We start from the raw sequence: 27,503 nt of genomic DNA, 5'->3' as shown, positions 1-27,503 counted from the left end.
AACTGAGGAAACCAAGGACAGAAAAGGAAAAACTTTCAAGTTACCACAACTTGCACAGTGTTGATAATTAAAGTTCTTTTCTCTCTTTATGTCTCTAAAAATGTATTTTGTCTCTCTAGGATGGACAAAAGATTTATGTGATAAATAATTAGACTTTACACCATTTAGAAAATAAAGTAAATAAGTATCTATTTTTATTGAAAGCTACTTTACTATTAGAAAAGTTGTTTTGCAAGAAGGTAAATCTTGCTGTCATTTCCATCCATTTGATATGCTTCGTTAAATTATACAAAGAAAATTAAATTATAGGAAGTCATGTTGAAGTTTTTAGCATAGAATTCACTACAATTAAAGGAGACAAAGAGTGCCAGAGTCTGTGCTCTCTAGAAGGGAAGCCGCTTTAAGACATGATAGGCTTTCCTTATACGTCTGCTTTTTTATTTTTAACCACCACCACCTCTCTGCTGACTAACATTTCCTTGCAAATTATGGCAAGGAGGGAGGAGCATGAGCAAAGGAGCTGTGTGAAAGTTGGTGATACTCCCTGCCAAAATTCCAAGTTGAAATGGAATCCTTCAGTAAAGTCTCTTAGGCAAGGTGGGAAAAAAAGATTTACAACTTCAGCGGAACTGTAATTCTACCAAGAAAAAGTACAGTCAATCTACCTCACTGTCACCAAAGTATCTGAAGCTGGCTTTGTCATATTTCTTTCTCCTTTATATATGGAGGTGGGGGGAAAAAAAAGGAAAGAGAGTTGAAAAAAATTGATGAAGCCCTGACCCTTTAGATTCCATTTATAGTCTGAGCCGAATGCCATCCCCCTTGACTAGAGAACTGTCCAATCCAGCCGCATGTGTCAAGATTCTATTAGGCACTAAGTGAAATATATATGCATGCCCTTATACCGTTTAACACTCTGGGTCCGCCTTCAAGACACTGGGCTGTGGATCAACCCAACCACCACTCCTCTTCCAAGAATCATCTTGACAGGTTCTTCTGGAGGAACTCCTTCTCTTTTTAACCCACCCTTTTAAAAAAAAATGGCACCAAAGAAAGACGTGAAGAAACCTGCGGCTGCGGCTGCGGCTGCCCCAGCCCCAGCACCGGCACCTGCACCTGCCCCTGCCCCAGCCAAACCCAAAGAAGAAAAAATTGACCTCTCTGCCATTAAGGTAACTAAATGGATGAATTGTTTGGTCACTGAAACATCTTTCAATAGTAAGGATCTCTAGGAACTTGCAAACGAGTGTATTTTTCATTGAGAGGAATAGCATTATTTAGTGAGCTGGTAAATTTTGAAGAAGAGAATCCTGCTTTAAAAAATGAATGCCAGCATATAATTTCAAAAATTATTAGAGTATGGTATCATGTGTGAAGCCTGTGCTTGCTCTATTTTTTATTCTCAAGTTTCCATTTTCTCCTAAATTGCACTTTTACTATTTAGAAGAAAAGTATATATGTTTAACAGTGTTGCATTTAAGAATATTTAAACCAGTGTTTGGGTTTTAAATAAAATCTCTCTGGAAACCAGATCCCTTACTCACAACTACATCAAAAGGAAAGTTTTAGCCCCTACTTATTTCCAGAAGTTTAAAAACAGCTGATGGCCCAGTTGTCCTTTATGTATTTGACAGTTGCTTTCCTTCTTCTGAAAAAGAAGACTTTTTGCAATTCAAGTTAATTCTCCCTTCAGCTTTGCCTAATAAAATTTGATACAACACTAAATGAGATCTCAGTGCAGAAAATTATGCACTCAAGTGTTTCAGTGACTATAACTGTCATCTTGTTTATTTATACACAGTATTTAATTCAGAATTTGTGAGTTTCTTCTAAATGAAACTAACAAAAATAATTATAAAACTTGTTATTTACATGGCTTTTCGCTTATGTCTTAGAGTATTTGCATACTGATCTCGAACTAAGAAAAATGTGATTAATTATTGTGTCAAAACTTTGCTGTGATCAAAGTTCTCAACTGCCAAAAGATTATCTGCTTTTGGAAAAATAGGTACGTCTGTTAACTTCCAGTGATGTGACTCATTAAATGTGCACCTTCTCTTCATTCACTGAGCTCTGATTGGCTCATATTACAATTTGAAAATTTTTATCTAAGGAAACCTGCCTTATATGGAAAACCAATGAGCAAAAGTACCCATGAGGTGATCTTTTCACTTAAGCCAAAAGTTGTATATGTAATAAATCTCAATTTTGCCAATTTACCATTGTTTACTTGTAACTATGATGCTGACCCATAAACAAATATTTCATTGACTATTTAATATAACTATGGAATTTTTTAAGTCCCAAAAATATTTAGTTAGATCGCCCTGAGACATTATGTAACGAAGTTAAATATATTCATAATTTATATAACATTCCAGTTAAACATGAAATTTTGTTTAAAGTATAAGTAAATTATCATGAATATTTAATCTTTAGTTTGTAGGTATTTGAAGTATTTGAAAAAAATTGGTCATAGAATATAATATTAAGAGCTATTCTTAATGGATATCCATTTAGGAGGACAAAAAAATGCATGTCAGGTCTTCTGATAAATGTTTTTCTAACTTGAGGACTGCATGCATACATTTCTTTACGAGGAAACCAAATTTTTCATCTCCAGCAATCCTAGTTAATGTATCCTTTATAGATGCATACTGTCTACATTACACAATAAGTGAGATCATAGCCATGATAGTAATTCTGATTGTCCCTCATCTTTAACTCTGCACTCTACAGTAACATTAGAGATATGAATCAGTGTCAAAGCTAGTCCTGTATTTATTGTGATTTATAAGACAATGTTACCGTTTGTATCCAGTATTACAAACTTCTGTAAAGAAAAGAAAATGTACCTCTTTCCCTAAGAGGCAAACGAAGTATCTAACTAATGAAAACAGGCATTAATTTTCTTCCCTGAGGAACTGTGTAAGAATGAGTACATAAATAAAAATTTAGTTTGGCAGGTGAGAGATCTCCAAGAAAAGACAAAACATCTCTTTTCTAATCCAGAAATTAAGCCAATTACTTGTTCATAGTCAGCAGAGAAGCAACACTTTTCAGAATCTTGAAAATTTGTTTATTATTCTGTCAATATGTTAAATTGACATATTGACATTCGTCTGTCAATATGTTAAATTGAGTTGTACAAGCTTAATATTGTGTAATATTGTGAGGATACAATATAAGCTTGTACAACTAAGCAAAAGAAGGAAATACCCCTGGAGTGTCTCTATGAGAATTGGGTATGCTCCATCTTTATTATTTCATTGCAGAACAAGAGATGTGATGGATTCTCATAAGGAACACAAATCAAAAAGAAGTTAAATGAATCTGATAGAAACAGGAAAAAAAAACCTTCATCTTCCATTCAGAAGGCCCATTTGCAACAGAGAAAAAAAAGAGAAACAAATGGAAACTAACACACTTTTGTAAAGAAATGTAAATGTCTTCAATGCTTTGCATTCATTAATATGAAATAAATCAGTGCATATTTAGATGTATTCTAGCAAGGCCAAAGACAGTGATACAACTCAAGAATTTTATAAACTTTAATTTTATCCCAGGAGGTAACAGGCCTAATTAAAACATACATTAAAACATTTTATATTATAATGCTTTTAATCACTTAATAATGTTTCTAGATATATTACTTCATAAAAGCTATACAATTTTTTCAAGCAGAGAAAATGAACTTTAAAGAAACTAATAGAGCTGTTATACGTATTCATTAACTTTCTGAAAATTCAATAAAGAACAAAACTTAATTGGATTATAGACTTTCTTTCATAAATCATATAAGATTAGAAACTTAGCTGTCCTTTAGACTTTGAGTAATGCTGTAGTTTAATCATAACTGCCTTTGTGTAGTACTATAGTCATAGCCATGGTAAAATTTAATTTCTCCATAGTATTCCCAGCTAATATCTATGTTTCATATTGTAATATACTAAATTTAATAGCCATATATTTGATTCCCCCATAAATCTTGAATAATCTTGAATATAATTAATTAGTTTTATCAACTTCTTAAGTGTGCTTTCCAATCTGATTTCCTGGTTTGTTAGTTATTAGTTTACAACATTTCTTCAATTGTTCTGACACAAATTTTATGATACTCTCTCAAGGAATGCTTACTCGATGTCCAATCCTAATGGATTTTCTATGAGTACCCTTTTCAACAACAAAGTACTGTTGATATTTGAACACTAAAGTTATTGTCCTTGGTGGTTCTAAGCACTCTTTGCCTTCAGAGAGCTAATACTTCCAGTAACCCAGAACAAAAGAACACAGCCTAACAGAATCACAGTTACAGGAATTAAAACCCAGCATAAGTACGGTTGTAGATTCAAAAACAAGAATACGCATTGCTCAAAACTGCAACCAAGCAAAATAATGAAAGTAATAACATAACCATGTACCTAGATTGTAGATCTTCAATGTGTAAGTGAATTTTCTGCATGATGCATGCATTATATGTCAGTATTGCTGTGAGGTGATAGGATTGTGAATCATGTCTCTCACTGTGCTGTTTGAGTTTTAATTTTCTTTGTATTCACCACTTAATCAGGTCAGCCCTGACTAGATATTGTGAGCGATATTATAAAACGTGGTAAAGGTACAAAATGCATTGACAGAAACTATCAAATAACAAATCTTGCATCCACAATTGGCCACATGCTTGGGAAGATTTAAACTTTCAATTTAATATATAAGGTAGAAATCTAATGTTCTCAAATGCACCTACTTATTGATGGGTATTCAGTGGAGGCAGATAGTTTTATATGCATTGTGGCACCCAATTTGTTTTGGCCCAGGTATAGGATTACTTTTCTTCATCTGTAAGTTCTTTTTTCTCATTTCCAACAAAGCTAATATAAATCCAGTTTCCTTTAGAAGAATTTCTGAGAAAAATCAAATGAAGTCATGTTCCACAAAGGGCTCTGAAATCTATAAAGCTTTTTGTAACAATAACCAACATTCATTGTGAATTTACTCTTTGCCATGTTATCTTATTTAATCCTCACAATATTACACTGAAGTTATTGTATCCACAATTTGCAAGTAAAGAAACTGAGCTTAAAAGAGGGTAAGTGCTATACATATGATCAAATAAATAGTTAGGTGATGGACCTAGGGTTTAACTTAGCAAGCAAAATCCAGAGTCAACTGTGTTAACCATATCCGAAACTACCACCCTTATTTATAAAAAGTAAGTTGCTGTTTCTAAGAATGTGTAAAGGAGCCCTTTTTACTCTTAAGGGTATGAGGTAGACTGGTTTTTATATTGCCCTGCACAGTCCTGTGTAACCAGAAGAGGGGATGACAGACACATCAGAGCAAGTTCACCAAGACTTTTGACCTTGACTGTTCACTACTATTCTGTTCTCCATAGCTTTTCCCTATCTTAGCACCTGACAACTTGGGTGTTTTGTTCTACAGAAGAAGGGTGAAATATCAGGAACCTAGAAATATTCCTACTCATTTTGTTCCATCTTCCTATAAGATGTTGTAAATGGAAAATGGATATTTTTCAAATGCTATTAGATATAATGAAACTGAGTTTTTTTAGTAATTTTGGTTTTGTTTAATTAAACACACATACATCAAATATGACCTTCAATTTTTGCTATCAGGCTAATATTCCAAGGAGGGTATGAGATCTCTATTTCATTTACAAATAAACAGCATTATATAAACTGGAAATCCCAACCTATATTCTTTGGGATGGTACGCAGAAATACAATGCCACATGTACAATATGATAAAACCTTAACCCTAACTACTCTGAGTCAAAGAACACATGTAATCAATTTCTAATTCAAAAAACATAGGTAAAAATATGTATAGGTTGTTTCTAACTTTACTTTACATAATCTTAAAAGTTTGTTTTCTTTCACTCTGGCCTTTTAATAGCTCAAATTAATTTTTAATACAACTGTAATGTTAGCCAATTGCAGTATTAATCCATTTGCAGTGTAAATATAACCTCAGGAGCAAATCAGAAATTGTTTGACACTATCACTAGGTATCAATATCACATTTCTTCTTTCAATTGTCTATGCTGTAACAGAAGAGAACAGGTGGAGAGAAGTGGGAAAATATTAAAGGCCATTTTGTAATTTTCTCTAGAATTATATTTTGATGGATAATGTCTTTGAAAGGAAAATGCAGCTTTGAAAAGTAGAGAGGTGTTCACCAATTAATAGTGAATAACACTTTTAAGTAAAACTAAATATTTGCAAGACAAGGAGACCATAAAGTGACTGTGCCAAATTTAGCTCTCGGCATTTCAGTGCTACAAATGAACCCCTGGCAAGTTGTTTTTAGAACTCATTCCATAATTACCTAGTATTAAGCACCATCTGACTCATGGTGGAAAGGATTATATTTAGTCTGCTGATACTACACTTTCTTCTGCTGCTCTTCAGACTGAAATACTTTTCATATAAAAATAAGATCTTCCGTGGTTTGTTTCTATAACAACTTCTACAGCTTGTTTCTTACCTCAAATCAGAATTTGAAGGGCAAAAATTACAATATAAAAGTAGAAATGGCTTCAATTATACTAGTTAAAAGGTATATTATATGGATGATAAATTCTGGCTATTCTGGTCACAAATTCCTAACAGTGAAGTGAAGCCAGAGAAGAAAAGTATCCCTAAAGATATAACTACATCTTATCAACTTTATACTCTTCCTTTCACTGTGATAAAGTACCTAGTAAATGCCCAGTGGCATATGTCTCCTGTTTATAAAAAAATCCAACTGGCTTGAACATGGTGTTATGAAGTTATGTTTTGTTTAATTCCTGTTTATCTAAATTACTTCAGACTAATATTACCTTTGAATTTTTAGGCATTCTTCCTTTCCCATTAAAATGAGTGAGTTGAAGTAGATTCTACTGACAAAAGGATGGAAAATTCACAACATTGCAGAAACGTAAGGAATCCTAGAAATCGTGCAGTAGAATATTTTGTACTGAGGAAACCATAGCCTAGATAAGAGAAGTTATTTAATCAAAAGACACATGATTTATGATAAGAAAGCTAAAACAAAATTCCCAATCTAGCTCTCTTTCCACAAGTTCTTGAAGTCTCCAGAATGGCAATGCCAATATTCTTATCCCTGCTGTCACAAAAGGAATTTTATTCCAGACAAACAGGAAGAAGAAGATATTTATGTCTTAAAACACACACACAAAGAATTTTTTAAAATAAAAGAATGAACAAAAACACAACATAGGTTTTTAAGAAATTACATGCAAACAAATGCACAAAGGAGACAAAAGTATGGTCAGCTCTCAAAAAACTTTAAATTTCTTTACCAATTATTAATCATGAGAAAGCTAAGGAGAAAACTGAAAAAGTATAACAGGTTGTGTTTCTAGATTTTTATTAAAATTCACTTAGACCTCGCTTAGTTCCTGTAGGTCTGAATTGTTTTATTTTAGTAGTTGAGTTTTTGCTCTTATGTGACTGAATTCAGTTGACTGATCTAGGACTTCATAGCACAAAATTAAGGATTTTATCTCAGACCAGATCAATTTATGCAATCTAACCATCTAATTCTCTTATATTACAGAAACTGGGCTGGTACCATATTCTCAATACTCTTAATTTCCCCTGTTTATATACCATATTATAGTAACTAGACTATATATATATACTAGCCTAAGTATATTCTATGTTGAAGTCAAAAATGCAAAAATATTTATTTCCTTCGACTTGAGTTATTCTGAAGCACAAAACTCCTAAGAGTTCCAAAATAGTGCTTTTCCTGGCCTTTTATGGTGGCTCCTAGAAACTCTGTGAGATTGGAGTGAAAATTAGGTAAAGTTTTAAGGATTTATATACATCCAGGTCTTTGGTCTCTCTGCCAGGCATTAAATCAGAGAGCACACAGCAGTGTTTTCTTTGATTGAAAACTGGCCCTGATTATATTAGCTTCTTTATTTAGCCTTTCTAGTCATTAGTCCCCATTGTATGTTGCAAGGACCATCGAGTTCTTTGAAGAATGTAGTCCATGTTCCTTCCCAGGGCATTTTCCCCCAGTATTCGACATTACATGTCTCCCCAATAATCTTTAATTATAGCTCTTCTTCTTTTACTAAGGCTTAACCTACATCAATTCCAGAGCTGTTTGATTAACAGCATTTTAATATTTTTTCTATAATTCAATTCTTTGTTAAGTTGGTACAAAAGTAATGACAAAACTGCAATTACTTTTGCACCAACCTAATATATATATTGTCTGATGTTTAATTAGTTAACTTAATCTCATTATTACTATTAGAAAGATGCTTCTCAAAGTAAAAAAGAATTTGTAAACATTGTAATAAAAATTTTTTAGTAGCAGAATGTTGTAGACTACTATTACCTAAATCCAACATCAAATGATAGCACGAATCATAAAAATGTGGAATGTAACTAGCTTACTAGGAGTATAAGCAAATATGTAGGCTAGAATATAAAAGAGCCTTAAAAAGAGCAAATTGGGGATTGGAAAATTAGAAGTCCAGGTCAAAAACATTGATATAAAATCTAAAGGAAGGTGCTAGAAATATAAATGTACATATATCAATAATTCAAAATGAACATGCTAACTTTGAGCAAGTGAAGTCTTTTCCCTCAGGGTACACAACATTCTAGAGGAGAAGTTTATACTTGAAGGGGGAGCTTAGGATATACGTGTTCTAATAATTTTAACTTAATGAAAATCTATTGAGCTTCAAATATAGACAAGGTATTCTATAGAGAGTTATGGAGGGATAAACCCTAAGAATAAGGCAAGGGAAGTGCTCTATTGGAGACAGGTTGGGGTAGGCTCACATCTAGGTCCACATCAGGAACAAATGACTTCGGGAATGGCCTACACTTCCCAGTTTACAATCAGGAAGGTTAAAAAACTTTCAGTGGGATGAAGAGCTGGGTGATGTTGAATACTGGGGGAAACAGAGAAGAAATGTTTCTTTCAAGGGAAACAAATGTTATCAGGGCTTGTCGCATATTTAATTTCTAAAAAGAAGCAATGAGAGGAGGGCATTCCAGAGAGAAGAAAGGTAAATCTGATCTTTAAAACTAATTGATGACATAGAGAACTGAAGCCAAAACCAGCTGACACTGTGTATTCATATTACACAATTAATTTTCCCTTGTTCAAAGGACTGATTACCCCATCATGATAACCCCAAGGAAGAAAGAGAAGATAAGTTTTGTCATTTATAAAAGTAAGCCAGACAGAAGAATCACTTGAACCTGGGAGGCAGAGTTTGCAGTGAGCCAAGATCGCGCCATTGCACTCCAGCCTGGGCAACAAGAGCGAAACTCCATCTCAAAAAAAAAAAAAAGTGTGCCAGAGAAAAAAAATGGGATTTCCCATTTATTCTATGAGCACAGAATCTAGGTCTCCTAGTTTTTAAACTACAGTTTTTCTCTAGACTATACTGTAGCCTTCCCTACTGTTGTCAAATAAAGTGCTCAAATATTTATGTTGATTCTCAGTAAGTACCAAAAAAATCTAAATGCATTCTCTATGTGATAAAGGTATGGAGAAAGACTAGGGTGAAACAGTTAACAACTGCATACCACTTAACTGCTTCTATTATAATAATAACAAACTTTATAGTATCCAAGTTGTTAGAAATAGCTTATTCATAACATAAATTCAACTTTTTTTTTTTTTTTTGAGATGGAGTCTCGCTCTGTAGCCCAGGCTGGGGTACAATGGCGTGATCTCAGCTCACTGCAACCTCCACCTCCCGGATTCAAGTGATTCTCTTGCCTCAGCCTCCTGAGTAGCTGCAACTATGGGTGTATGCCACCAGGCTCAGATAATTCTTGCATTTTCAGTAGAGGTAGGGTTTCACCATGTTGGCCAGGCTGGTCTCAAACTCCTGGTCTCAAGTAATCTGCCCACCTAGGCCTCCCAAAGTGCTGGGATTACACGCATGAACCACCACACCTGGCATAAATACAACTTTTATTTTTTTTAATTTTTTTTTTTTTTTTGAGAGGGAGTTTCACTCTTGCTGCCCAGGTTGGAGTGCAATGGCGCGATCTCAGCTCATGGCAACCTCCGCCTCCGGAGTTCAAGCAATTCTCCTTCCTCAGCCTCCCAAGTAGCTGGGATTACAGGCATGCGCCACCACTGCTGGCTAATTTTGTATTTTTAGTAGAGACAGGGTTTCTCCATATTGGTCAGGCTGGTCTTGAACCCCCAACCTCAGGTGATCCGCCCGCCTCGGCCACCCAAAGTGCTGGGATTACAGGCGTGAGCCACCACACCCAGCCCTAAATACAACTTTTAAACTTACTTTCCAGTTTACTCAATAGATTTTACACAAATTAACCATATTTTATATCTAGGCAAGGACATTTTTTACCTGAAAAAAATTATTAAATATGAAAATAATTATGTTTAGTAGGGCAATTTTGATGGTTAATTTTGTATTATTTATAGTTATTAGCTCAACTAATGATATATGCTAGTTCTCAATAATCATAAGACAATTCAAGTTTAATAACATAATTACATAAATATAATTACAAAACTAAAAAAGAACACAAAGATAACATGGTAGGCTCTGATGCTTTCATTTATGTCAAAAATTATAAGATTCCAAATCTTGTAATATTCAAAGTTACACATTTCCACCTCTGTCTTTCCCTTCCATTTCCCCCTAATGATTCAAAGCATTTTTTATTTTTCTATTAAATTTCATTTCCCAATAACATTTCAAAATGTCAAGCTATTTATGAAAATGTTTACCTGTGTACTAATAATTTTAAAATTATATTTTCAATCTTAATTTTGGAACTCAAGATTCTATGAGATTTTTGTTCCTACTTATAAACTTAGAGCCAAAAGTGATATGCATATTAAATGCTGATTTCTTCTGAAATGTTTTGAGGAGAAGCTACAAAGTATATGTCTTTCTAGAAGGGAAGACTTCATGTTTTTTGTGACTATCCCCCTAAAAACAGTTGCTGAAGCAGTACTCAAATTAAAGTTAATCTCCAATATACATTATGTCTGTGAGCTGCTTTAAACATGTAGAAAACTGATAAATATTTTGTCTGAACTTTAGTGGACATCCTAGGAGGATCTTTTCCTGTACCACTTTTCCCAGTACCATTTCCAGAAGGGAGTTGCCCGCTATTTTCAGGTAAGCTACCATGAAAACCCATTGCTGGCCAATCCCCTAGATACCTTTAAAATTCTAAAATACAGTTTTGGTTGGACAAGGTGACTCATGCCTGTAATCTTAACACTGGGCAGGATGATGGCTTGAGGCCAGGAGTCCAAACTAGCCCGGGCAACATAACAAGACCCTGTCTCTACAAAAAGTCAAAATAAAAATTAGTCAGGTGCAGTGGCACATGCCTGTAGTCCTAGCTACTCAGGATTCTGGGCTGGGAAGATCACTTGAGCCCAGGAGTTCGAGGCTGCAGTGAGCTGTGATTGTGCCATTGCACTCCAGCCAGGGTGACAGAGCAAGACTCTGTCTCAAAAATAATAAAATAAAATAAAGTACAATTTTGTATTCCACAAGCTCTGCCATGCATTCTTTTGGCTTCTTGGTCTAGGGACTGAGCCATAGAGTGTTTGCCAAGGCAGAAGTAGAAACAGAAACAGCATGATCTAGTAAGAACTTATGTGTAGTTAAAAAAAAATGTATAGGATGAGAGTAAAAGAATGTAAAAATGATCTATCAGCTTTCCTGCCTAGAAAAACTTCTGAAAATAAAAAAATATGACTACTCGGCCATTATAAAGATAACAAGGAGGGAGGAAAATAACCAGACTTAACATCAGGAGACTAAAGGAGAATGATGAAAAGCGGAGATCAAAACTATTCCTGGCTTAGATTATGCTTGCAAAAGAGTGATCTTTAATTGGAGATTGAAAGACCTGACCAGATTGTCACTTGGGTGCATCCTAAGAAACATGCAGAATGTGCATGGCCTTTTCAAGTCCTCTGAACTTTACCATAAAGGACAGTACTTCAGAGGATGTTCCTGCTATGGCAGTTGCCATTTGAAACCCCAAACCAGTCCCATCCAAAAACTTGCATTAATACCAAAACTTGCTGACTCGAAGTTCGCAAAGTCCATGGTCATCAAGAGAAGGGTCTGGCCCAAGACCTTAAAGAAATTCTAAGCTCTTCTGCCATGGAACAAATAGGAAGCTTCTTAAAGGAAGATGCTCCAAGAGAACATCTTGGAAATAAAGACCATAAAAATACCGACAGGCTTCCATCTCACTATGGCTGTCTACTCCAAGGTTCTGGTCACCTAAAAATAGCTCTCAGGGTACAGATCCATCTTTCCCTTTGCCCTAAGAAAGCTAAAGAACTCTCCAAGGGGTGTGGCAACTTATCTCTGAAACCTGATGCTAGCTGTGAGGTCAAAGCTTGCCCAGAAATAAAAGGAAGCCTCAGCCAGGGAGGACCCCACTCAGGGACCGGAGCAGCCCTCAACTCACTCTTCAGCTTCCCTGCTGTGTTGCCGCCCAGCCGCTCCATCATGGTGGGTCCTATGAGACAATAATTTGTCATTTATAGGAGAAAATAGATAGAGGATATGATCTTATTGAGAAGAAAGATAGGCAAAGAATGGAACTGAGGAGAGAACATGTTCAACATGAGTCTTTAGTATCTACTTTTGGGTTTTGTTGAGATCCATTAAAGATAGGAGAAAATAATTAGAGCTGTTTATCAGCTGGAAAAATACATCCTCCAAGAGCTGTGCTTTATGCTTCACCAACTCTTGCTGTATCACATAAGATTCATTATATCTAAATTTAGAAGAAAAAAACCTGTAGCTACAGCAAAATATTATACATTAAAATACAGTCCAGTGATGCTGATAGCTAAAACTAAGTAAACTGCTTTTGATGCATTGGGTTTTGTATACTATTTTTTCAAGCACTGGTTAAATAGAAGACAGACTTAAGGTAGTCTTTTTAATGTGTATATCTGTACTTTAACACCATGTATCTTATTAGACATATCTTAAATATACTATAGATTATTTTTCTAGGAAGTATTAAATGTAGCATTTGTTAAATCATTAAGATACAGAAAGATATTCCCTAATTATCTTTTGCAATAGCTTTTTATGTTCCTAGATTCAAAAGTATCCTAAGGCAACCTTCTTATGCCAAGACACCTACATAGCTTCCTAAAAATCTCAGAGCAACAAGCACTCATTCTTCTGTCAATGCATTTGAAAGAGTACTAGTTTTTTTTTTTTCTTTCTTTCTCATCCTCGCCACTGCAGTCCTTCAGTGCTGACCAGATTGCTGGTAAGTGAATTGAGTTTCTCTGCTACAGATGTAGGCACAGCACTGCCTAGTTTCTGCAATATTACTTATCTTCAAGGCATGTTACTATGGCTCAACCTGTTAGTGTCCAAGCTACGTCTGAACTCTGAAAAGTAGGCTGACTTTTGGAGCTTACTTTGAAGATTACTCAGGGAATGATCTGGATACAACTAAAAATCAGAACATTTTTGTTTGGTTAAAACATTCTTTGTGGTCAATTTCTTTCTAACAGATCCAGTTCTCTAAGGAACAGCAGGATGGTAAGTTTAAAAGCTATGGTTGTTAAATGTGCACACTCATAAAGATGGCATGTGTGAAAACCAACTCCCTTGGGATGAGATTAGCTCTTCCTAATTATCCCCACTGGTGTTGCCATTCTGAATATAAATTGCTCTCGATCATTCTAAATATAAATTAGCTCAACCTGAAACCCTTGCTGATACTCAGTAATCAAAGGTTTAACAAACAAAAGATAAGCACCACAAAATAGGCCCTTATATTTGCTGATATCTAAATAAAACCAATTTGATACAATAGATAATACCATACATATATATATATATATTTCCCAAAAAGATGTAGATTTTAGATGGCTAAATTGCTAATATAATCCTTAAAGAGAGATTTGGCCAGTCTGAATTGTCAATTTGAAAAACAAAGTTGATTATAAAACTGCCCAATTACTAAACCTATATCATTTCAATGGATAACATAGTGAGTTGTAGAACAAAAATGAATTCAGAAACAAAGAAGAAGGATTAATTTATCATAGAACTGTAGAAGGAACATTAAATGTCTCCTGGTTTAACCCCTCCCTGAGATACGCAAGACAGACTCCAGAGAGGTGACAGGACTTTCTCAATGACTCAAAGAATTAGTGATAGGAGCAAAATCTGACATTAGTTTAAGTTGATTAAAAATTTATTTTATAAAAACAATTACTAGCTAGGAGACTCCAAACTCTTAAGATTCAAGAGAATCTGAATAGTTTCCCTAAAAAGTCAACCTTTTCCCCTCTGGGTCTTTGGATCCAACAGATCCCATATTCCACAGGAGCTTGATGTTTTCATTAGAAAGTGCAGGGAGGAATGTTTTATGGAGTGAAAGAGTCACATATCTAAATGAACTGAGACACAAATAAACCTATAGATGGAAGGAGGAGAAAAAATTAGCTTCAAAATATTGTATAAATTAGAATATTGGTCATAAGTAGTATGTCTATATTACATATATTATGATATGAAAATATAAATAATTATAATTATAGGTGATTAATAAGAACCTATTCAAATACTCAGTTCTCTGCCTAAAGGAGTCCACCTTCTTCAAGTCTATTTCTGCATCTGAAATAGTTCATATTTTAACATAAATTGAGAAAAAGGGATATTTACTGTAGTACAGACTCACATGCATCTGTATCATGGTTGATGGCCTCATGTAGACAGATTAGATGATTTGGTAACTCATAACTCAAGATTATTTGAAATTATACCATGAAGGACTTTTTTCTCATTGAAAACAGTTGGCGATTCTACCATAATTTGTTTGATTTTTAATGCATTTTAACTAGTGATGCTGCTACATTGTCACCTACTGCATCCCAGTCCTCTCAAATAGCTAATTTACAGTTGTTGTGGCAAAACTATTGTAGGATCAAGCAATGGAAGACTTAAAAACCCTTGCAAGGACTCAAGGATTTAACGTTGAGCATTAAACCTTTTATTCCATCTGTGAAATAGATTTTAGACACAGAAGTTCAGTAAACATGGGTGTAGTGTACTGTTTTCTTTGCGGCAGGAAAACAAATGTAAGCATTTTAAATTATGTGGAAAACCTATAGTTTCTTAAATGAAAGTATTCTTTAGTTTGTTTCCTTGTTTAGTGGTTAAAGAATTTTGTTCATGGCTGCTCTATTGGAATCTATCACAGGATTGAAGGAAAGGGTGCAAAAAACTGGAAAATTACAGCATTCTAAAGGTCTAAGTTTTGTGCTCTCCAGGAGACGCTAGCCACATGTGGCTATTTAAACTTTAATTAATTAAAAATAAAATTTAAAATCCATTTTCCTCACTTGCACTAGTCACATTTTAGTGTTCAAGAGCAACAGTTAATAGCCACCTTTTTGGGCAGCCCAGCATGACAATAATTCCATTATTACCAAAAAGTTCTAGAACAATACTATTATAGACCAGAAGTTAGCAAACTTTTTCTTAAAAGGCCAAATAGTAAATACGTTAGGCTTTGCTGCCAGTAAAGTCTCTGTAAAAACAACTCCACTCTTTCACTGAGGTGTGAAGAAAGCCATAGACAATTCATAAAAGAATGGGAATGGCTGTATCCAAATCAAATTGTATTAAAAAGAAACAGGCAACCAGCCCCTGGAAAATAGTATAACCAGCCCTGGTATTAATTCTTCAAGAGAATAACTAAACTTTGGGTTAAAAATCTGGGGTAATAAAATAGTGTCTTTCTGGTCTCTGCCTTTAAATCACCAAAAGTGTTAATGTCAGAGTGATTCTATTACAGCCCATAAAATCCTATTTCTACTTCGGCATCTGACCAGGGTAATACTGAGCCTGCTGAGCAGTCTGTCCATGAAAGCCTGAACCCAGTAACAAGAATAGTTCAGTTTCACATGTCCCTTAGAAAGATGAAAAATAATATTTGACTAATGACTTCTCAGTGCCTGCAGCAAGTTTTTTAGCTTAGGGAATTGATCTGTAGTCAAACTGCATAGAATTCAAGGGGTAAATTTTAACAAATAATGGTAACATGATCTGTAGTGAATTGTGAATATAATGTCAGTGCCATGTTAGATTAGGGGATGGAGGACTAGCAAGATGGAATACTTTTCTGAGTGATCTATCTAGACAGCACCTTTTGATCTGAAACCACTGATAGCCTAAAAAAATGCTTTCACTTCTACCAATTTATTCACAAATGATTTTTTGAGTATTGTTGATATTAACTAGAAGTCACCAGCAGTACCTTTGGGTTTCCCAGAAAATGTAATCTAGTTTATAAGTTCTAATTAAAATGGTTTTACTGGCCCCCAGATCCATAGTAGCACCCTTTCTGTCTTTGATATACATTTCTAAATTCTTTGTCACTATAATTTTGAAAGTCAAACCAGTTCTATCAAAAGAGAATGATGAAATTTAGAGAAAGTAATCAATACAATTATTACAATTAGAATAGAGAACACTTTAAAATATGTATTCATAAAAGAATGAGAATGGCTGTGTATACTTAATACACACACATACACACAAAATGAATCGAGCAAACTGGGAAAATGTGACTAAAATTGATGGCATCTACCAATGTGAATATCTTAGTTATGATAACATAATTTTGCAAAATGTTACTACTGGAAGATACCAGACAGAGCATACAAGAGATCTTTCTGTATAATTTCTTACAACTGCATGTGAACCTACAATTTTCTCCATAAAATTGTAATCACAAGGCATAGCGAAATTCTAAAGCTGATATAGCAACATATGTTATATGTATTATTTGATAAAAGGGTAAAGTATGAAAAGATTATCACAGCAACATACCAAAACAAATATTTCTCCTTCTGAACTGATTATACGAGGAGCCTAATAGAGTCACACATTAGTTAATAAACTATAGAATGTGTAGATTTGTCTTACCTTTCTAAATTTTTCCTGAAAAATAAAGTTATTCCTGGAGAAAACTGGTTAAAGGGATAACCTAGGAAATTTGTACCTCAAGAGGAGGTTTTTCTATATAATTTGAAAAGTTTGAGTTAACATCACGTACCATGAGCCTGATTGAAAATTTGTTCTTTTTGAAATTTTGTTCATCTTGTTAATTATATGAGAGATTATTAAAATTTCTCAAGGCCTTAGAATTTTTTAACCCAATCCAGCTTTCTAGGCACATAAAGGAAATATGAATATAACTAGGAGCTCCAATTTCCATATCCGATTAACAATAACAGGCAACTTAAAGTTGGAAATGCTGTTTTAAAATAACCCCAAAAAGAAATGCTAAGTTTTTGCCAATGATAGTTGGAGATACAAAAAGAGAATCCAGGATAACAACTTGCACAGTTGGCAGAAGTTGTAAAACAGAAGAGTTTGAACAGAATTTTTGATGGAGTTAGGTTTAATTAATAGGTTAGAGGAAGAAAAGAGCACTCTAATGTTTCTTGCTTTTTGCAGAATTCAAGGAGGCATTTCTCCTGTTTGACAGAACAGGTGATTCCAAGATCACCTTAAGCCAGGTCGGTGATGTCCTTCGAGCTCTGGGCACAAATCCCACCAATGCAGAGGTCAGGAAAGTTCTGGGAAACCCCAGCAATGAAGGTAAACCATCAATTTTTCCAAGAAGTGTGGAAGTATAGGAAGTGTGTAGCAGTGTGTGTGTGTGTGTGTGTGGTGTGTGTGTGTGAGACAGAGAGAAAGATTGATTTAAAAATGTTTCACATAATAGGGCTCAGTTTATTCTTGATTGTTGTAAGTGTGCTGCTTGGCCATAGAAAGTCTCAGCTTTTTTCTTTATAAAATAAGTTAAACTTCCTTTGAGAATTTGCAAGCATGGTAAAATGTCATGCTAATATCTAATGTTAAGCATTAGATATTAAAAATAATACCTAATGCTAATATCGTTTCGAATGTTCATAATTAAAGGCTAATGTAATGAAATAATATCCAAATCTGCACATTTTTTCAGACTTCAAATCTTCAAAGGCAAAAACACATTCTGGCAAAGATGTTAAATATGACTTAAAACACTTTATAAACAATTCTGGGTAAATTCCAGTGGCACAGTTCTAGAGAAGTTCTCCTCTGATAAAAGCTGTGGAAATGAAATTGCAACTTTGTCAAGCAACTGAAAAATACATGCTGACTGCCATGTGCTCTGTCCTTTGACACCCTGCTTTAGAAGCAGGGTGTCAAAGGACAGAGCACAAGGATAATCCTAGGAAAAAAATCAGTGATAAATTTAAGTGGCAAAATTGCAGAAGTCATTTACTCAATCTAGAAATCCAGTCATTATTCTAGAATAAGGAAATTATTTTTAATCCCAATGGTTTTATTGAAAAGTATAATAGTCTAATGGAAAATGATACTCAAAACAAACAAAAAAGACAAGACACATTTGCAAATTGTTTGACAAGGGATTAATATCCAAAATATATAAGAAACTCAACAGCCAAAAAAAAAACCCACGAATAATCCAATTAAAAAAATGGGCAAATGAACTGAATAGACATCCTTCAAAAGAAGATATGCAAATGGCCAACAGATATATTTTAAAATGCTCAATATCACTAATTACCAGGGAAATGCAAATTAAAAACCACAATGAAACACCATCTTACCTGCTTAGAATGGTCATTATTAAAAAGACAAAAAATAAATGTTGGGGAAGATGCAGAGAAAGGGGAACTTTTATATACTGTTGCTGAGAATGTAAGTGCAACCATTGTGGAAAATAGTGTGGTTTATCAAAAAACTAAAAATAGAACTATTATATGATCCAGCAATCCCACTACTAGGTATATTTATAAAGAAAAGGAAATCAATATGTCAAAAAAAATCTGTATTCCCATGCTTACTGCAACACTATTCACGATGCCCAAGATACGGAATCAACTTAAATGTCCATCAACAGATGAATGGATAAAGAAAATATTTTATATATATATATATATATATATATATATATACACACACACACACACACAATGGAATACTATTTAACCATAAAAAATGAAATTTTATTATTTACTGCAATATGGATGAGCTTGGAAGACATTATGTTAAGTAAAATGAGCCAGGGATGGAAAGATAAATCTACATGTTCTCACTTATATGTAGAATCTAAAAAATGTTGATCTAGAGAAGTAGAAAGTAGTGCTTTCTAGAGACAGGGAAGGGTGGAAGGAATAAGAGATAGCCAGAGGTTGGTTACTAAATACCAAAGTATAGCTAGATTGGAGGAATAAATTCTAGTATTCTAAATAAATTCTAGTGCTCTAGTCCCTCCTGAGTAGCTACGACTACAGATGTGTACCACCACACCCAGCTACTTTTTGTTTTGTTTTAGTTTGTTTTGTAGAGACAGGATCTCGCCATGTTGCCCAGGCTGGTCTCGAACTCCTGAGCTCAAGCATCTGCCCGCCTCGGCCTCCCAAAGTGCTGGGTTTATAAGCATGAGCCACTGCACCCAACAGAAACCTTATTTTTAAATGCCACTTCCCAACTTACCAAACATCTATCTTTAATGAAGAGAGGAGGGAATAAGAGATAGCCAGAGGTCAGTTAATGAATACAAAATTATAACTAGATTGGAGGAATAGTTCTAGTGTTCTAAAGCACTATAGGATGACTATACTAGCAACAATTCATTTTCAAATAGCTGAAAGAGTCGATCTTGAATGTTCCTGATACAAAGAAATGATGTGTTTGAGATGATCGGTATGCTAATTATCCTGATTTGATCATTACACATTATACACATGTATCCAAATATCACACTTTACCCTGTAAATACATACAATTAGTATGTGTCAATCGAAAATAATTTTTGAAAGAGATACAAAACTGAAGTTTTTCAAGTAGATATTCAGGCTGTTTATCTTTGCCATTAGGAAACAGAGAGAGGGGTGTGAGGTAACAAATAATCTTTTTCTTTTCCTTGACAGTTGAAAATTCTTTGGTGGCCTTCCTTTGTTAGAAGAAAGCTTGATTTCAGGAAAACTCAAAATCACCCTGCTTACTTCATTTTCTGTGGAAGGAAATTTCCAATTACGTCATGTAGAAAAGCCAAGGGCATGAGATAAAGTGAGCAAGCAATAGGGCAAACCCTATTTTTATTTTTTCTTTCTTTCTTTTTTTTTTTTTTTTCTGAGTCAGGGTCTCACTCTGTCACCCAGGGGGGAATGAAGTGGCATGATCATAGCCCATTGCAGCCTCAACCTCCTGGGCTCAAGCAATCCTGCCTCAGCCTCCCAAAGTGCTGGGATTATAGGCGTGAACCACCACACCCAGCCAAACATAATTTTAATTTTTTTAATGTATTTATTTGAGATAGGGCCTCACACTGTCATCCAGGCTAGAGTGCAGTGGCGTGATCTTGGCTCACAGCAACCTCCACCTCCCAGGCTCAAGCAATCCTCCCACCTCAGCTTCCCAAGTAGCTGGGGACTACAGGCATGTATCACCATGCCTGGCCTTTTTTGGTTTTGTTTTTGATTTTTTTGTAGGGATGGGGTCTTGCCATGTTGCCCAGGCTGGTCTCAAACTCCTGAGCTCAAGGAGTCCACCTGCCTCGGCTTCCCAAAGTGGTGATGTTACAGGTGTGAGCCACTGTGCCTGGCTGAAACCTTTAAATGTCACTTTCCAACTTAGCAACATCTATCTTTAATACAATTATTTGGTAAAATACTCATTTATTCAGCATTCAAATTTAATTTTTTAAATATTACTCAATATAATTTCAATGTAAAAATATAAATTGCGTGTAATAGAAATATAGACGAGTAGTAAAAAAAATTTGATTTGGTGAATACATAACCTTACCCATTTGCATACAACTGGATAGTATAAAATAGATTGTCCAGATTTTCCATGAATAAGATTTACCTTGTCAGAAGATAATAAAGTCCTATCATCTCCTGGCCTCTAAGGTACAAAGAAGTCAGGAGATCACAAAATATTTGACACACACTCTCTCCTTGTAAACTTCTTAAATTACTTAAAATTTAAAGAAAGGGAAGGCCCTCAAAAAGCTGGGGACAAAGGTGGAGTATGTACTAAAGTTAAGTTTTACTGTATTAATCCACTAATAAGTTTGTTGTATCTCAGTGCATTTTTCTATTGCTTGCAAGTATTTATGGGAAATATTAAATGGACAATACCAAAAAAAGCTAACACTTATTAAGCACTCAGTTTATCCTAGGTATTCTATTAAACTTTGCATTCATTAGCTCATTTAGTTCTCACAATAACACTATTAGTTATCTCTATTTTACAGATGATAACTTGAGGCACAAAAAGGTTAACTAGTGCACTGTCAACATCGCAAACGGTAGACTGGGAATAAAAGCTCAGGCACTGGAACTCCAGACCTCATGCCATTAATTATTACAATATTCTTGATATTTTAGCAATTTACCAGCTGAAATTTAAGCTGTGTGAAGGTTTTTCAGATAACCTAGAGTAACTTTCCAAGTTTAAATTGTGACTCAGAGTTAGTATTATGGTAGCTAATAACCCTCAAAATTGCAATTTCTTACAGAGCTGAATGCCAAGAAAATTGAGTTTGAACAATTTCTGCCTATGATGCAAGCCATTTCCAACAACAAGGACCAGGGCACCTACGAAGACTTTGTTGAGGGTCTGCGTGTCTTTGACAAGGAAGGCAATGGCACAGTCATGGGTGCCGAACTCCGCCATGTTCTAGCCACCCTGGGTAAAGGAATTTATTTCAGTGGACTTAGTGAGACAGAATATATAGAAAAGAACATGACAGGAGAATCATGTCATCACCAAAATAGGAGGAAAGACTACAAAGGGAAAATGGGGAAAAAAAAAGTCAAAAGTTAATGACCATTTCAATTGGCCTCAGTGACAGTGAATTTGGTGAAAATGTTAACTTAAAATATTGGTAATTAATAAGTAAAGGAAAGCATGGTAGTTCTTATAGGACACAGTTTGTATGCCAACGGATAATGTGTATTTAATTAATTAACTCATTCAAAAACCAATTAGTTGACAATATATTAAGAACCAAAAGAATGGGAAAGTCACAATTCCTATATGTCAAGAATTTAGTCTCCAGAAGCCCTTGACTGATGACCTATGGTGGATTTTGAAAATATCACGTGGTCTTTCTGAAAGGAGAGTTTTGTTTCATCAGGTGAAAAGATGAAAGAGGAAGAAGTGGAAGCCCTGATGGCAGGTCAAGAAGACTCCAATGGCTGCATCAACTACGAAGGTAGAATCGATGCTCACTGGTGGTTACAGCAACTCTTAACTGATCAGATTGATGATGGGCTCCTTTTGAGCTTCTTTTCCTCTTCCTTCCTTATTGACATACATATGACAATCAATTGCATAACTCTAAAAAGATACATGAGGATCTGAACATATAAATAACATTTATTCCAGTGTGTTTTAGCAATACTGTGCATTGTTTTAAAGCTTAAAATGTGTTTTCACATGTATTTTTTGTTAGATCTTCAGAACATCCCTATGAGTTAGACAGGGCTGATGTCAGAATCAAATTTAATAGAATATTAAACTTGAAGAAATCTCAAAGTCATTTACTAATATGAAGCAATTATGAAAATGAAACTTCGGGCCAAAGAGGTTAAGTTACTTGGTGAAGGTCAAATCACTAATGGCCAGGCTGGTGCTAAAATTTACTTCTCCTCCTTGTCTAGTGTTATTGCTTAAATGAAAGTCATCCCACAGTTGCCAATTGTTTAATTCCTACTATCAATTTACAGCAGCTTCACCCAGAGTGTGTGAAAGCAATGCACTACACAAAACAAAGATGCATACATAATATAATTTACAAATTTAAAATTTTTTTTAATTTGTAAGATAATTTAAAAATATTTCTATCCCCAAAGAGAATGAATCAAGTTACATATAAATAAAGACAAAAAGAGAAAAACAAAGAAGAGAAGAGAATGATAGGGGAAGAAAGGAGAAGAAAGAAAAGGAGGGAGAAGAGGACAAAATCAAAGGGCCTAGCCAAACATATCTTCACTGACAATCTTGATTAAACTTCACTTTTTTCCCCGTCGACAATTCTTCACATTTGGCTATTACCATAAATACACTCCATAGAGAATCATTCAATAAATATTGTTTAACAAGTAGACAGTCATCTAGAAAGTGAAGTCAAATCTGAATTTTATGCCAAGACAAATTTCAAATAATTTACATGTGAAATGTAAAAGCTAAAAACATAAAGAGCACAAAAATCATGGAAGAATTAATTTTATAACTTTGGAGTGGTTACGTTTTTTCTTTCTAACAGTGACACAAAAACCAGAAGGCATTGAAAATCTTGACAAATTTAATCACATACTTTAAAAAATCTATACGGCAAAAGCCACCAAAGCAAAGTCAAAAGACAGCAAACCAGAAAAAAAAATTTTCAATTAATACCAGAAAGAGCTAATTTTCCTAATAAAAAAGAACTACTACAAATTAATAAAAGATCATATCGAATAGAAAATTAGTAAGTACATGAACAGACAATTCATAGGAAATAAAATGAATAAAATAAGATGACAAACTACATTAATAATTTTTAAAAATGCAAATTAAAACTACACGGACAGCTGGGCATGGTGGCTCACACTTGTAATTCCAGCAGTTTGGGAGGCCCAGGTAGGCGGATCACTTGAAGTCGGGAGTTCCAGACCAGCCTGGCCAGCATGGTGAAACCCTGTCTCTACTAAAAATACAAAATTTAGCTGGGCTCGATGGTGCGTGCCTGTAGTCCCAGCTACTCAGGAGTCTGAGGCATGAGAATCGCTTGAACCCGGGAGGTAGAGGTTGCAGTGAGCAAAGATCGCGTTACTGCACTCCAGCCTGGGCAACAGAGCAAGACTCTGTCTCAAATAATAATAATAATATAAAACTACACTGAGATATCATTTTTCAATAAGCTGATTGCCAAAGATTAATGTTTGAGCACACTTTAGGCTGAGAAGAGGGTATGGAAACAGGCAATTTCATGTTTTACTGATGGGAATGCATATTGTTAAAACCCCTAGGTGATGGTGTGATAGTACTAATTGCAGCAAATCTACTTCTGGAGAGACTTAGTCTCTAGATATACTTTCACTCAAGTGAGATGACCATATATAGATGGTTATTCATTACTGTGCTGTTCATAATAGCCAAATTTTTTTAATAATTTAATGTCCAAAGTATAATTTTATGAACATATCAATGTGAAAACAATTGAATGTCCATCAATGTATCAATGTGAAATTCTCTGCAGCCCTAAAAAATAGGGACACTCTTATGTACAGTTATAATATCTGTAAGATAAATTATTAGTTGAAAAAGAATACAAAACAATGTATAGAGTATGCCATTTTTTGTGTAAAAAGATTTTTAGAAACATATTTATGTGGTCTTGTATATGCATAAACAGCTCTGTCAATTTAGCTATAAAAAGGGGAACCAGTTGCCTAGCAGACAGTGATGGGAAACATTTTGTTGTTATATACCCTTTCATACTTTAAAGAAAATATTTTAACCACAGCTGGGCACCGTGACATGTGCCCGTAGTCCCAGCTGCTTGGGAGCCTAAAGCAGGAGGATTGCTTGAGCCCAGGAGTTTGAGTCAAGCCTTGACAACACAATGAGACCCCATGTTAAAAATAAAAATGTATGTGAATGTACCACTTATTCAAAAAATTAATTTGCAAAATCAGGGCAAAGGTCATCAATCCACTACTAAGAATTATGAGCTATACACATCTTAAATACAAAACAAAAGAAACTACTGTTACAGCTAAAAATAGGATTGCGCTAACTCATTAAACCTCTCTTTTATTAAATTTGACTGTTTCCTAACTCTAAATTGTCTATTTTGTCTATTTTGCCCCTACAGCTTTTGTCAAGCACATCATGTCTATCTGAATGGAGCTCTCAAGGTATATACCAGTTCCCTCTTTAATATTTAAGGCTTTCTTGATATTGTGTTTTTAAAAACTTGACAGCTTCAGTTTATATGCTGTAGATGAATATTGGTTCTTAATTAAGAGATATTTATATTAATTAGAAAATATTAATGCCTTGAGATGGGTTATTTAGAAATAGAGCATTTTTGTACGAGCGTATAAGCAAAAACTTATGAAGTTTTTGTTTCCACTCATAAATTCTATCTTTGTGACTGTACTACAATTATGCAGTGGAGACTCAACAAACCAGAGAATAGTTAATTAATTTGATTGGAACAGAACACTAATAAAAGCACAGGCAAACGTTTTTTGGATAACCAAAGTAGTTTTTAACAGTTTCTGCTCTAGAAAACCATGTTATAATAGTCCAAATTCAAGCACTTGCAAACAGGTTCTTACAACTAGGAAATGTCTCATCTTGTAAGTGCTGATTCACTTTGCGCTTTTTATTCTCTTACACTTCACATTATTTCCTCCTGAGTTTTCTTTCTGAAAAGATGCAATCAATATCTAATTCATTTTCCCTTTTTCTTTACAGAACAAGCATTGTTTAGGAAGACTGGCTGGAAACTTATTTTAATCACACCCATGACAAACTCTCCAGATCTGTTTACCATCATTCAGGAAAACAAAGCAATCTGGACTGTTCAAGACTGAGCAACTCCCTGAATTTTTATACATCTTCGGTTTTTCTCTGAATTGAATTCATACCACACAAACAAAGTGTCTGCTGCTCTAGATGAGAAGAATAAAATATTGACAATCTCAAATCCAAGCACCATTCTTTATTATCTGCCATGAATCAACAAACATTCTTAATAAATCAATAAACAATTTTGGTCAGTCTGGAATGTTCAAGTCACATTGCATTTTTATTTTCTTAATGAAAATAATTTTTAAAACTTCAATTATTTTATTAAATGTAGAGAATATTGACAAATTATAAACTTTTAAAAGAAGAAATCACTGCAGTCTACATAGCAATAACAAATTGAATAATAAAGATAATCATATGTTATTGAAAAAGTGAAATAGAAATCTGAGGAAATTCAAACTGGATAAGAGACATTTTTATAAAAACTATGCAGGTAATTTAAAGTGAAAACAGGCTTCTTCGGATTTGTGTAAATCATTTTGTTCATGGCTTGATCTATTTCACTTCTAGTGACAATCTGGCCTATTAGAAAAGTCTAGCAAGCCCTTGATCCTTCTCACTTAATGTCTTCAAGGATAAGATTTAAAGTGACCATTCAGCTATAAGTTTAAGAAAAAACCCTCTGGGATGGGATTGTTGCTTAAGAACTCAAGATCCTGTTTATTAATATTCTCTCTCCAAATATGATTCCCTCCCCTTTGCATGTCTATGTCCCAAAATATCAGTTCAATGTTTTAATAGATGTCAAAAGTGGTAAAGACAAATTAACAGAAACGTTCATAGTGTAAACTTTATTTCAGAATGCTATCACCTGTCACTTCTTCTTTAGAACACATTCTGAGGGTAAAAAAATTGACTATTTAGAAGAGATGAGTGGTAAATAGTTCTCCATACCCCCCTAAAAAGATAAATTTAATATATAGTATTATAAAATATTTGAAAAGTACCTGCCTGCCTATAGATCTTTGGAAGCTGAAACAATGTTCTCCTGATATTGGGAGCTTCAAATCAATGTGTTCCTTCTGTCTGGCAAAGGGTCACTCAGATTTCAGTGGCAGAACTTTAACTTCAACCTCTGCTTTTGTAGTCAAGATGATGTTGCGACATTGAAATCACTCTTTTAAGGAAAATGCACTATAGTAGTCTCATGATCTTTAAGGCCAAGTTTACCTAAGACCAGGAATTGGAAATATCACAGCCTCATCCAGTAGAACTTTCTGTGAAAATGAAAATCTATATTTGCTCTATCTTATATGGTAACTACTAGTGACATGCAGCAATTGAACATTTGAAACGTGGCCCATGTGATGGAGGAATTGAATTTTAATTGTTTCCTTTTAATTAATTTAAATTCGAATTTAAATAGTAACGTGGCTCTTGACTACTATATTGAACCACTGTTCACAGCTCTTAATATATATTTATCTGCAGGTGTTATACCAGGCAATTAAAAATGTTTGTTTTAATTACAAATGACACTATGTAGAGAAGTTGACTGGTACAAATAATTCAATTATAAAAGGCTCATTTTTGTTTTGGGATATGTGACTAAATGTCATTTCTTCTATACTCCTTTAAAAATTTTTAATTAGAAAAATGTGATATCTGCGAGGTATTAAATTTTTAATCTCAAGTTTTATATTTAGTGATTCTCCCTCAAGGCCTTATAAAACCGCTTTAACCCTCAATGGGATAATATCTAGTACATTGTCATGGGAACTAACCTTATTAAATTACCATGTGTGAAATGCCTGTAACTCAAGTAACAGCAGGTGCAAAATAAAGTAGCAGGCGGAAGAGTGACAGTAATTTTTAACATCTACACCAGCTG

The 27,503-nt window shown here is 34.4% G+C and overlaps 1 protein-coding gene across 2 annotated transcripts; it reads left to right on the top strand.

Moving 5' to 3' along the window:
• Positions 1–910: 910 nt before the first annotated feature.
• MYL1 (myosin light chain 1) lies at positions 911–25,868 on the top strand. Of its 2 annotated transcripts, none has more exons than XM_002812805.4 (7): positions 911–1,172; positions 13,558–13,585; positions 17,519–17,662; positions 21,603–21,776; positions 22,224–22,301; positions 24,948–24,990; positions 25,556–25,868. In XM_002812805.4, exons 1-6 carry the CDS (start codon positions 1,041–1,043, stop codon positions 24,974–24,976), a joined length of 585 nt encoding a protein of 194 aa, XP_002812851.1. In that variant the 5' UTR covers positions 911–1,040; the 3' UTR covers positions 24,977–24,990; positions 25,556–25,868. The 2 variants fall into 2 exon arrangements, with proteins under 2 accessions (XP_002812851.1, XP_003776115.1); XM_003776067.3 differs by lacking the exons at positions 911–1,172; positions 13,558–13,585 and adding exons at positions 12,456–12,529; positions 13,283–13,307.
• Positions 25,869–27,503: the final 1,635 nt, after the last annotated feature.

The sequence above is a fragment of the Pongo abelii genome, chromosome 11, assembly GCF_028885655.2.
Source record: "Pongo abelii isolate AG06213 chromosome 11, NHGRI_mPonAbe1-v2.0_pri, whole genome shotgun sequence".
Classification (NCBI taxonomy): Eukaryota; Metazoa; Chordata; class Mammalia; order Primates; family Hominidae; genus Pongo; species Pongo abelii.
Note: the sequence above shows the minus strand (reverse complement) of the source record. Positions and strands in the feature narration are given on the sequence as shown.